The 11525-nt window shown below is 44.0% G+C and overlaps 3 protein-coding genes across 8 annotated transcripts; 1 reads left to right on the forward strand and 2 right to left on the reverse strand.

Moving 5' to 3' along the window:
• Nucleotides 1–346: 346 nt before the first annotated feature.
• On the forward strand, nt 347–2305 carry LOC129583845 (translation initiation factor IF-2-like). Of its 2 annotated transcripts, none has more exons than XM_055475835.1 (2): nt 347–898; nt 1394–2305. In XM_055475835.1, the coding sequence occupies exons 1-2, from the start codon at nt 457–459 to the stop codon at nt 2083–2085; spliced, it is 1134 nt and encodes a 377-aa protein (XP_055331810.1). In that variant the 5' UTR covers nt 347–456; the 3' UTR covers nt 2086–2305. The 2 variants fall into 2 exon arrangements, with proteins under 2 accessions (XP_055331810.1, XP_055331811.1); XM_055475836.1 differs by having other exon boundaries at nt 1406–2305.
• Nucleotides 2306–2316: 11 nt separating this feature from the next.
• Nucleotides 2317–6600, reverse strand: LOC129583843 (uncharacterized). Of its 4 annotated transcripts, none has more exons than XM_055475833.1 (8): nt 6333–6600; nt 5693–5940; nt 4365–4934; nt 3947–4179; nt 3264–3710; nt 3127–3201; nt 2858–3055; nt 2317–2766 (listed from the first exon to the last, which is right to left on the reverse strand). In XM_055475833.1, the coding sequence occupies exons 2-8, from the start codon at nt 5926–5928 to the stop codon at nt 2720–2722; spliced, it is 1806 nt and encodes a 601-aa protein (XP_055331808.1). In that variant the 5' UTR covers nt 5929–5940; nt 6333–6600; the 3' UTR covers nt 2317–2719. The 4 variants fall into 4 exon arrangements, with proteins under 4 accessions (XP_055331808.1, XP_055331807.1, XP_055331806.1 ...); XM_055475832.1 differs by lacking the exon at nt 6333–6600 and adding an exon at nt 5996–6298 and having other exon boundaries at nt 2317–2698; XM_055475831.1 differs by having other exon boundaries at nt 2322–2698.
• Nucleotides 6601–8770: 2170 nt separating this feature from the next.
• LOC129584013 (uncharacterized) lies at nt 8771–11497 on the reverse strand. Of its 2 annotated transcripts, none has more exons than XM_055476094.1 (6): nt 11301–11497; nt 10951–11106; nt 10525–10798; nt 10120–10166; nt 9454–9650; nt 8771–9379 (listed from the first exon to the last, which is right to left on the reverse strand). In XM_055476094.1, the coding sequence occupies exons 3-6, from the start codon at nt 10772–10774 to the stop codon at nt 9223–9225; spliced, it is 651 nt and encodes a 216-aa protein (XP_055332069.1). In that variant the 5' UTR covers nt 10775–10798; nt 10951–11106; nt 11301–11497; the 3' UTR covers nt 8771–9222. The 2 variants fall into 2 exon arrangements, with proteins under 2 accessions (XP_055332069.1, XP_055332068.1); XM_055476093.1 differs by having other exon boundaries at nt 10525–10815.
• Nucleotides 11498–11525: the final 28 nt, after the last annotated feature.

The raw sequence follows: 11525 nt of genomic DNA on the forward strand, positions 1-11525 counted from the left end.
ATTCTCAAATTTTCATGTACGTATTTAAACAAATTATGTTTTTCTCAACGTGGCAGATTCTTTTACACCGAAACAGCAAATTCGGCTTCTTGCGCCCGATTGCATATGTACTCGTAAGTCGTAATGTACGTAAAGGTTATAAATCAAACTGACCAGTTATAAAGTGTCATATTACGCTCACCGTCAGTAAACAACAGCCGGCGAAATCAAGCAACAATGCGCATATAGTAATGCCGATAGAAGAAATACTTCTTTACGTATGCCAACATGACGTTTATGTAACATTCTATCTGTACAAAGAATACAGTGTATTTAATGCGAATTCTATAAGCCCTTTTGTGGGAGTTGTAATCCTTTCCATCGCTGCTTAATGCTTTAGACGTTAACCGAAACAGCACACTTCGCATGTACCACTTTGATTTCCGGTCTGCTCAGAAAGTACTGTAAAATTAAACAATGTGCCAATATTTTTCATCTGGTTTATTCTACCTCTCTCTGTTAGCATATTCGCAATGCATATCCGCCATTTTAACCGGTCAGCAAGCGGTGGCCCAGCGTCCCAATTTTCGGTACATAAATCGCCAGTTTCAAGGATCCAGCGCCCCGACGTATGACACATTCGACAATAATTACGATCCAGACCAGGATTTCGATTACGGAACCGGCAATCAGCAGGAGGGATATGATTCCACTTATTCACTGCATCCCGAAGCCAATGCACAGTCGAACTATGATTCAACGGATGATAGTGCAGAAAGGTCACCGGTGGGTGGCACCGGCGGCAGACAGGATCCGGTGCGACCATTTGATCCAGCACGCACACCGACAAATAGCCAGCTAGATGTCAATGATCCTGGAGTGTTGTACTGGACATCTAGAGACTCTCCGGCATCTGTCAGTAAGTGACAGATTCGCGATCACATACTTTAACTTTACTGGTATAACAGATTACTCATAAGACATTAATATTATATCCATAATTTAAGCCTATTGCAATAACTACAATAGTTAGCTGTTAGCGCGTCACTCATACAGTACTACTCTATCCACACATCTGAAGTAACTTCCTGTCTTCTAACTGAAAATACTGTGACACAATCTAAACACAAACTTGTCGTTCATACTCGTGTAAAGGAAAGAAATTTTCTTTGCAGGTATAATTCCTTGTGTATTTTTAAATTAACTGCCTCCTTAATTTACTGAATTATTTTTACTGTATATATTTTTACTAAAAGATGTCATCGGAAATGACATTGGTTTTATTACTTAAGCAGAAACTTTGCTATTGCCGCTGGAATTTCTTGTAGGAAGTACAACGTTTTCGAATATTATCAAACACCATTTATTGGAATTCCGGTCCGCTTCGAATTTCCTTTTCAAAACAGCACCCTAGTTTTCCTTATAGGTGGCCAGATATATTCAAGCGGCAACCGTAACCCCGCTCCCCCTCGCTATCCAGGCGGCCCCGGCATGAGCGACGTCCAGCAACCGAACCGCCGCCCGCTTCTTCCTTGGCCTCAGCCCAGACCCAGTCAAAACACTTCCCGGCCGCAACCACCTAACCGACCGGTCCGGCCGCCCATGAACACCAACACCGGATATCCCATGGAGCGTCCCGATATCCTCCAGGACACCGGACGTCCTTCCTACAACCAACCCAATCGCCCACGACCGTCGTTCACTAGCAACTCCAACCGCCCATCGTACCAGAACACCGGCAATCAGATTCCTATCTGCCGCACTGAGCCCGGCTCCAATTCACAGCCGGTTCGACCTCCCATGTCCGGCAGACCAGGCCGCCGTCCCGGAACAGGAGATATTCTAGCGGATCCCGGGCGAGGGAATGTGTTCATTCAGGGCTTAGGACAAGGAGGACAAGACGAGACTGATGGATATTATCAGGGACCGGAGGGCTATAATAATCCTTACACAAACATTGAAAGCCAACAGCGACCGTCGTGGCCAGTGGATTATGGCCGGGATGGTGAGCAAACTGAGACGCAAACGATTGCCGGTATTAAAGCGGCAGCGGGATGGCTTTTGTTTCGCATCATTCCTGATGCGGTTCGTCGGCTGGGGCACTAAACAATCGATGCAAAAACTAGTAATTAACAACCAAAAGTGCTGGCTGAACCGCTGCTCTTTGAGATTGTTAGAATTACGTTGTTAAGGAGTCAATAAAAATACCCCATTTAACGAGGTAATTGAATCATGAGAACATAAAATATGGCATTTCATGGTCGATGATTCAATCTGTTAAATTTGCAGAAGCAACGGAGATAATATGATAAATGCTGGTGATAAACCAGGTCGACAAAACTGTTTTCCGATTGTTTAAGACCGCGAACGCTATCGACTGCACGCAACCATAACATTATTCCCCGAAACTCAATCACTTTTATTAATGTACTTAGCCGCCGCCAAAAAGGGCCAACCCGCCAAAACTTTGAACAAAGTTAAGAAATCTGTCCATTTCCCAGTCAGCTCCCGAAATCCGCATGTATCTGTACAATTCTAACAGAACCGCACCAGATCAAATGCTTCCGCAACAAAAAAGGAAACAGTGTCACAGAACAAAAATGTAAACCTTATACAACTAACCATCCGAAAACAATACCAGGTTAGAAAGTTCCGCATCACATGTGTCACGTGATTCGTTTTTCGAAATCTCCCCGGCCATAGTAAAGCCCCAGCCGATCTACAAAATCTACAGTTACAGTCAGTGTGTAGCACGGATTGGATGCTTATAATATGTAACCAAACGATCTGCAAACCGCAAACAAAAGCAAGTAAGTTTACAAGTCCTAAATATACGAGTATATTTCTGGAGGACACCAAAAAAGGAGAAACCACTTACCTCTCCAGATGCTGCCGCGCTGCGAGGTTTGATCGGAATCGGTCGCATCGCCACTGCCATTCAGAATGCTGACCGAAAACTGATGGTCAATAACTGTAGGAATGGTATTCTTTGCCGGGGGCGACGCGGTTAAATCAAGTAAGTCCGCTTCCGGCACGGAAATAACTTCTTTTGCGGTAGGCTCAACGACGGTATAATCTATTCCGAAAATCGCAGTTAAATGGTTAAGTTTTCCGACATGCTTTCAGCTTTAAAAAGTGACCACTCACCCTCGTTTTGTAAAGTGGATTCAGAGCGGTCGTCAGAGGGGCTTCCAACGGCATTCAGCTCTTCAGCAAATCCAACTGCAACACATTTTTATTACGGGAAATAAATACAGAAGAAGATCCGTAAGTAGAAGCCTCACTTCTGGACAATAAATTCATGTTGCAGCTAGCCAAGCTCATGCATGAATTTGATGCAGAACTTCCGAACAATGTTCTCCGCCGCAATTTGATGCCTCCCATGCAAACAGGGGGTGCCACGGTTTCTTCATCTAGCTGCTCAGACGTGGTGCAAGGCGGCACGGTACTAGCGGGACGGACAGGAGGCGCTGTGGTCTTCTCGCCATTCACCACGGAAGTCTGGGCCGGAGGAATTTCAGGAGACTGCGGAAGCTTTGCAGTTGAGCCGGTATTGATATCTCTGACACCGGAATCCGTAGAGGATGATTCCCGTGGAAAGACTTTGCTGACCGGAATGGCATAACCATCCTCAGATCCCGAACTGTTGTTATGAAACTCGTCTAAATAATCGCCGTTCTCGTCCAGGTCGTCCTGCACTACATCCGACGAGAGGCCGACTCGCCGTGTATCTACGATTTCCAACAGGAGCAATCGTAGGAAGTATTCACGTGCATATTTCATATGACAAAACAACTGATTATGAAGTTGCACGTCGCAATAATTGCACCCGCAAGGAAACTAAAATGCGCCTACATATTAACACAAATCAGAAAAGTGCTCGGCAGAAGATGGTGCTTCAGTGTTATCGTAAGCCTGAACTAACGAAGTACTACTACATAAGGTATCACAGGAAACACCAACTTACTTCCAGCACGTGACTTTCGAGCGCTGGGGCGCCGCTGGACGTTAGCTAACAGAAATTGCTCATTCGACATGCCAGACCGCTTTTCAAATTCGCGCTGCTCAGGGTTGGCACTGGCGGACCGGGGACGAGAAGGCATGTCCCAAGGGCAGGATGGATCAGCGCCGGTATCCCTACTTGGCTCCCGCTGATAAGTCGGCTGAACCGCATCGCGATCGTAAATCGGTGGAGGCGGTCTGTGATAGGGAAATGCAACTGGACTCCAACGATTATTCGATTAGAACTTTTTTAATATACCATAAGTAATTTTTCTACTGTCTCGCTCAATATTATACCATTTACTGATTAATTAAAAATAAATTTAAGTTCGAATCTTATCCTCTCTTCAAGTTCCTTTTTTTTACGGAATTATTACTCTTACTCTGCCGGAAACGGCAACCTCAGCGGTGGAGGGTACAAAACAGGAAATAACAAAGGTCGATAACAGGGTACAAAAATGTACCTCAGCGGGCGATCTGGGATGGTGCAGGAGTACCCAGTTGATGTCGGCACAGTAATTCGCTTCTCATATTTTGGATAGGGATTCCGGGTTGGATAGGCGCGCACAGGGGGCGGATAGTAGTTTGTCTGTACTCGTGGTACGTAAGGACGGACGAAAGGTTTTGGACGGTACGACGGTTGACTGCTGCGGTATGTGGATGCGGAACGACCCAAAGTGGGTGCTGATATCAAGCGATCGTAAGAGGAAGTCGGGTGGCTTGTGGTCGCCGATCCCCGGCCGTGACTTTCACATTTCTTGCCGACCACACCAGCCGATATTTTATGTCCGTCACGACGCAGACGCGCATGGACGAAACGAGACAGGATCCCCTTCTCCAGGTTGAACGGGTCCGGTTTCCGATGTTTCTGAGTCGTGCGGATTAATCGCATATTACTGGCGATCAGTTCCGGAGGTGAAGGGCCAGGATATAGCATTACTCCAACCTGGGTGCTACAGTTAAAACACAATTAAATGCTGAAGTCACCACAACAAACTTTGGCATCCCCAGTTAAATTTTAATTCATTAGAAATTAAATCTGGAACACACTCACTGACTCACTACAGTACTACGCACACTCGCACAGCATCGTACTTGCTCTACGTATGTCGAATTCGAATGTATGGAGGTTAAATAAGGTAGTTTTCACAGTTTTGCTTGATTTTACGCATAAAAACAATATGTGGCCTGTGGAAAATCAAAAATCAATGAATTCTTACAAATGGGAGTTAATGGGAATCATGGGAATTAATAAGTAAACCAATTCAGTATTCCTCCATACTGTGCACTGTCTACAAATCTCTCATGTCCAGTCAGAAAAAATCGAAGCGATAACTAAAAAAATTCGCAACTACATATCTAAGTAAATGTGATAGACATTTAAGCAAAAAAATTATCCCCCAAAGATAAGGTCATCTGTTCGCGACCGTTTTTAGTGCAGTTAAGCGCAGACTCGGCAGAGGACAGAAATACGTGCTTTGTCAATCATTATTAAATTCTATGAAAACATGCTATCATGCACATCTAAAACTGACTGGGGCGGCCCAGTCAGTCAGTTTTAGATGTGGGGGTATAATCGAAGGCAAAAACCACAACAAAATGAAAAATCTGAGTCATTAATTCACACTGATTGTGAAAATACAGCTTTCATAACAGTATGATGCTTATCGATTGAGAATCAATCTGGACACTGCGAACTAAAAACACGTACTTTCTGCAAACGATGTCCGAGGGATGGGCATCCACGAATTCCATGAGATTGCGGAAGCCAGCTTTCTCCAGTGCTTCATCCAGCATCAGCGGATCGTGATCGTTGAAAAACTGCTGTTCCGCCTCCAGGGTCGTGAAGGAGTTGTGCAACAGCACTCCACACACCAGTGCGTTGTACACCTTCTTCCGATACCGTTCCTTCTCACCGCTAGCTGGGTCCGAAATAGCCGGAGCCATTTTCCCCGTTTCCTATGCACAAAATCTTTTTAACAATTAGAAAGTTTACTCCGAGTCTAGGACTTACAGAAACACAGAACACAAAAACCAAAATAATCCATTTTAACGTAAGACACACAGTTCCGAGCCACAACAGGCCACAGGGCACGAAAAAATCTCCCTGTACGGAATAACTAAAATGAGTGCAATCGTACAGGAATTAGGACACCAGCCATGTATTAAACTGCTAAGGGTGATTCGAATGGCCGCAGTAAGCTTGGCTGCATGCATAACCAAAAACTATGCTAACTAAAATGCACAGTTTTCCTGCTGGATGGAAATTTTCAGTAGCTTCTACTCAATTTACTGCATTCTAAGATACATTATGGTAAACTGATTAACGTTAACAATCAGACAATACTTACAGCGAGAACAACCAAAACTGCAGGACCGATGAAATTACTTGACAACAGTCCCTGAAAGTTGGACAAACCACAAACCAAAGTGAATAAAAGTTTACTGCAAAGGAGATTACTGTTGCTCGTGAAAGATACAAGTCCTCTCAATGTTAGCGACTGTAACGGCTCGAAAAGTTGAAAACAACGAAACCAAAAACTCAAAAGAAAAGTGAAAAATCATCAATGGAATATGAACTCCATAGAAACGAATGATCATTCGGCAGTTTCAAAGTAAACGTACGTAAATTCTGGAAACGGAAACTATGACCGATTGCCGATTGGCTCTTTGATTGGCATTCGGCGCCTTTTGGTAAGTACTGTACTGTAGCCGCCCGCACAAGTTGCTCCATTGGCAGATCCGGCCGCTGCCTTCTCCCTGCACACACTGCGCTGAACAGCGAGCAATGTGAGGCCAAATATCCGTATACCTCACTCTGTGGGGCAACTTGTGCGGGCGGCTACAGTACTTACTCTACGTGCGCAGTGGGCGGGGTTTCGGCTAAGCACTGCCTGCACGTAAGTACAACTACAGTTCCGGTTAAGCTTTATTAAAAATCACTATGGCCGCCCCTTTTTCCCTAGTTTAATTTCATTTCATAGGCTATATATAGCCACCCCTTTATAGGTTTTTTATAGGAACCATTAATTTTACAAGCACACCCTGCTGTTGCTTTTCATAGACACCCAATTTAAGTTTTAATTCTACGGATCTACCAAACCTTTGTTCTGCGATGATAATGATTTCTGTGATGCGTTCGTTGTGCACTTGTAAGTTGTAACATTAAGGTATTAAAGTACATACGTACTATAATTATAGTGATATTCGTGACCTTTCCAGCAGGGGAGACCATGATGTCAACAAAAACGCTTCGGGTCTTTATTTTTTAACACGTGGCGGCTTAGCATACATATCTTCACCAGCTGCTAAGATGATAAAAAAATTATCAAAGGTGCACCAGACTGCAAAAATGGACTTGTGGGTGCCCATAATCTGGTGGTTTTTTTCAGTGTTTAAATTTTGATTGTACTCACGGAGTCACGATCAAATTGATCAATGTAGTGTGCTCGGGCTTCCACCTTATAATTTAAGTATATTATTTAGGTGGCTGTTAGTCCTGTTACAGTATTACCTATTGGCTATTAAAGATTTGTAAGAGTACTGTACTGTTATGCTTTAATAGTTTTACGGTTAGCATTTATCGGAAACGTACCGTAATTATCGAATTATAAGCCCAGGGTTACAAATACATATTTCAAATGACCCACGGGGTGGGCTCTAATTGTGGGCATGGGCTTGTATTTAGGGGGGGCTTCAATTTTTCAGACCAGCTTTTTGGCATTTTTTAACATGGGCTTTACGGTATTTAATTAAGCCCATGGGCCTCTATTTCGGGGGGGGGGGCTTATAACTTTTAAACCACCTTAGGGGTGAGCTCTAATTACGGTGGGGGGCGTGTATTTGGGGGGGGGGGCTTCAAATTCGATAATTACGGTACGAGGAGGAGCTACCTTGGCCCGATCAAAGGCGCAAACATGACCATAATCCGATCACTGTGCCCGCGTGTGTGCACAACGCCAAACCACCCAGGTTGGCAGCGACGTTAACCACTTGCCCGCCCGCGCGTGAAACATGGCTGTTCACCCAGCCACGGCAGCAAAGTTATTAATAAATTTAGCTCTCTAAAATTTCTTCTTTTAATAAATGGGTTTTTCGTTTAATAATAATATAATAATAAATGGCTTAATAACAAAATGGATTTTTCGTTTTTTAAATATGGCGGCCATAGCGATTGTGTCAAAGTTCTTGCCGATGTGGGTGGTTGGCCGTTTTGCGTATGCCGGCACAGTGGTTCATTTACTGCCAACCTGGGCGGTTGGGTGTTGTACACACATGCGTGCACAGTGATCGGATTATGGTCGTGTTCGCGCCTTTGATCGGGCCAAGGTAGCTCCTCCTCGTATTATTAAAATTTAACATACAAACGCGCTGCATTAAAAAATTAAAACTATTTATATGTACAGTACTTAAAACATATAACACTGTTATATGTTATAATAACAGCACAAATCTTTAATAAAGTGCCCGAAAATTTTTTCCTTTAATCGCCTGATTCAAGATTAAACTGTCAGTCTGTCAGGTCAACTGCCAGCACATCAGACGTCCTTGCCTTTTTTCCTTGTGTCCCTTTTCGAATGCTTGCCGAGACTCGACATTACGAACTTACTCCGAAATATTTGTGGAAAACTCAGATACAAATCCATACTTGACGAAGACCTGAAACGAACCGTTACGAATTACAAAGAAAAAAACTGAATCGAATTTTGTTCGTTCAAGCCGCAGTTTCGTTTGGTGAACATCTAACTTTCCATTTTCTAAAAGCATTACGCGCACCACTATATGGCTATAAAATTTATTGTTATTTATGAAAAAGCACTACTGATTTACAGATATTTACATACTTCACACTTGTCACTTGTTCGTTACCTATACTTCTACAGACAGAGTCAAGTACCGACTGGACGCAGGACAACACAGCTTAATGAGCCTAAATCAAACAAATAACATGCGTAATTGTACAGACAAAAATTCAACAAGATCTGGAAGCCTGAAGCCATCGCAACGCAAGAAAGGCGAAATCGCGACGTCAAAAACTGTGCAAACTTAATTGTAAATCACTTCGGAGTCTCACACGACCGATATGTCCGTACTAAACATATAAACCGAATAAATGAATTAGAGCAAAAACAATAGACAGGAACGCAAAAGACCGACCTCGCAGCCGAATCAACATAAAAAAGCAGGAGATTCTTCGGCAATTACGATAGAACGCGAACTTCAGGCACACCGATCCTTCGTTCATTTTTCGACGCCAATCCACTGCGCGAAAGTCAGATTCTCATCCGGATAGTCCCGACTCATCTCCTCCTGCCACTGCCGCTCACAACGAGCCAATTCAACGGGCTGCAGAGCGAAGATTCCTTTCTTCTGTTGGGACGACAACTTTCGCACCAACCTACGGTGGTGGCGGCAATTTCTATGTAGTACTGCGACAGCAAAAGGTAAACGGTAAGAAACGCTGGAGTATACCTTATCTGAAGCAAGTTCCAGTAGTGCGCATAGAGTAACTGCAGCGGAAAATTCTGTCCATTCACCGAGGGACAAAACGCATCCCATTCCACAATGTCCTCGTCAAACGATTTTCCCCATCCAGTGTACCGGATTTTGTAAGCCGGGATGTCCTTGTCGTAATCTGGGCAATGATGAGGGTCGACACTGCGCAGCACCTAGCAAGTACAGCAACAATATGCAAAACGATGCAAACAAAACAAACCGGGTCGCTGGCGTTGTATTCGAAATTTCGAATTCAAAATACACAAAACATGGGTCGCTTCGCAGACACGACACTTTAGCACCCAATAAATACGCGATTAACCCGTGGTCTGTCGAAGCAAAAATACTGAACGAAAGTCATTCGCTGATTTCGCTCAAAAGCCATACACCACCTGTAAAACTGCTACCAAGTACCAACGCAACTAAAACTCGGAACGACAATTTAGCAGCCAGCAGCAGCAAAGATCATTATTTTGTAAATACAATGTAAAGAATGTGGAAGTGCGAGATCATATCAAAACTTATCGACAACCACGAAATACAATGAGCGTAAAATGGTAAACCAATAATTCAACGACCATTTTAATAACTGCATGGTTAACGCACCGAGCAAGACCCACATCTTTTGCGTAAAGCACTCACCACGGCGTCGTAGTAGAAAGGCCGATAATAAACCACAATGGCATCATCTGAAACCAAGACAAAAACGTAAAGCCGAGCAAGAAAACCCACAAAAACAAGTTTCAACCATGGTAAAGCGCAGCTCAACAGTCAACATTTTGCATTGCACAACAACCGAACTGCTGCCGAGAACCCGGGCGTTTCCCATATCTTCGAGAAAATTTTATAGTTCCATGAATGGGCACACTAGCGACCATAATCTGAGCACGCCACAAGTCACAACGCAAATGAGCCTTTACAAAAACGACCTAACGGCAACACATTTGCGAGTTCCCTTAAAATACTCAAGACGAGCTGCTGATATTCTATTCGAAAATCGTTTGCGTGAGAGAGCTCGTACACCTTCTGAGGCGTTGCAACGCGTACCCGGTTTGTATTTGGGCACGAAGTGGTAGTCGGGGCTGGCGTAGACCTTCTCCGTGGCTTTCTGATTGGCCGACCAGGTGAGATTGAAGCGCTCCTCCGCCGTGCGCTTCATCCAGCGTCGCAGCTTCTCGCCGCGCAGGTCTCCCTTGGCGCCGTTCACCGTCTGCTCCACTTCGACAATCTCGGGAACGGGATCCGCCTCCATGCGGTCCAACTTGCGCTTCGATCGGGATGAGGATGGGGTAGCCATATAGGAGTCAACAACGAACGGACACTAGCGGAAAAACGTTCCTAAACATTTAATTTCGTTATTTTAAGACAAATTTAAGTATGCAAATGTCAATCGTAAGCTAGCAGCGATGCGGGCATGCAGATGGTGTAATCACTGTAAGCATGCAATGATCCACTATCCAGTATGGAACTCACCGAAACCACTTAATGTGTCGAGCGCTTTTAGCGGCGGCTGATGAGGCTAACGGTGCAACGGAACTTAAGCAAGAATCCTGTATTCGAACGGCAGAAGGTTAAGAACATCGTGATGCCCCCCTACTGCAAAATATCCAGTCCGAAACTCCGAGTCACCTGAAAAGGAAGCCAACCATTCTCAGACTAGATGTACACAGTCACATAAGAAATTTAATTCTGAAAGGATAAAGGTCTGCAAAACACGTTAAAGGTGATTTGACTAGCAGATGATTGCTAACGATCGGAACTCACAGCTCACTCGACTTTGGGTCTCAAAAGTTAAAGACACCATCGTGAGGATTTCGACTTACTTCTTTCCAACCGAGCGAAGGTCTTAATATGTGCCAGATGAACGTAGCCGTAGCAAACAATTTTTAAACAACCAGTACACCAAATTAATTTCCGGCTGATTAACGAAAATAATTATTAGTTTACTACTTTATCTATACGCAAAAAGAAAACTGCCAAAATTTAACAATAAGATTTTAAGTAAAACCTGAAAAAAGAATTTGGCTTTAACTCCATTAGGCGCACTT

The sequence above is a fragment of the Paramacrobiotus metropolitanus genome, unplaced genomic scaffold, assembly GCF_019649055.1.
Source record: "Paramacrobiotus metropolitanus isolate TYO unplaced genomic scaffold, Prichtersi_v1.0 Parri_scaffold0000012, whole genome shotgun sequence".
In the NCBI taxonomy this organism is placed as follows: Eukaryota; Metazoa; Tardigrada; class Eutardigrada; order Parachela; family Macrobiotidae; genus Paramacrobiotus; species Paramacrobiotus metropolitanus.

Excerpts from the sequence above, each read along its gene's own strand:
- LOC129583845 (XM_055475835.1), top strand. The coding sequence starts at position 457 with ATGTGCCAATATTTTTCATCTGGTTTATTCTACCTCTCTCTGTTAGCA. Across the intron at positions 899-1,393 it reads AGACTCTCCGGCATCTGTCA|TTTTCCTTATAGGTGGCCAG; the intron begins GTAAGTGACAGA and ends ACAGCACCCTAG.
- LOC129583843 (XM_055475832.1), bottom strand. The coding sequence starts at position 5,928 with ATGGCTCCGGCTATTTCGGACCCAGCTAGCGGTGAGAAGGAACGGTAT. Across the intron at positions 4,935-5,692 it reads TCGGACATCGTTTGCAGAAA|CACCCAGGTTGGAGTAATGC; the intron begins GTACGTGTTTTT and ends TTTTAACTGTAG. Across the intron at positions 3,711-3,946 it reads TCGAAAGTCACGTGCTGGAA|ATACACGGCGAGTCGGCCTC; the intron begins GTAAGTTGGTGT and ends TGGAAATCGTAG.
- LOC129584013 (XM_055476094.1), bottom strand. The coding sequence starts at position 10,774 with ATGGCTACCCCATCCTCATCCCGATCGAAGCGCAAGTTGGACCGCATG. Across the intron at positions 9,651-10,119 it reads CTTTCTACTACGACGCCGTG|GTGCTGCGCAGTGTCGACCC; the intron begins GTGAGTGCTTTA and ends TGTACTTGCTAG. Across the intron at positions 9,380-9,453 it reads TGGAACTTGCTTCAGATAAG|GTTGGTGCGAAAGTTGTCGT; the intron begins GTATACTCCAGC and ends CCACCACCGTAG.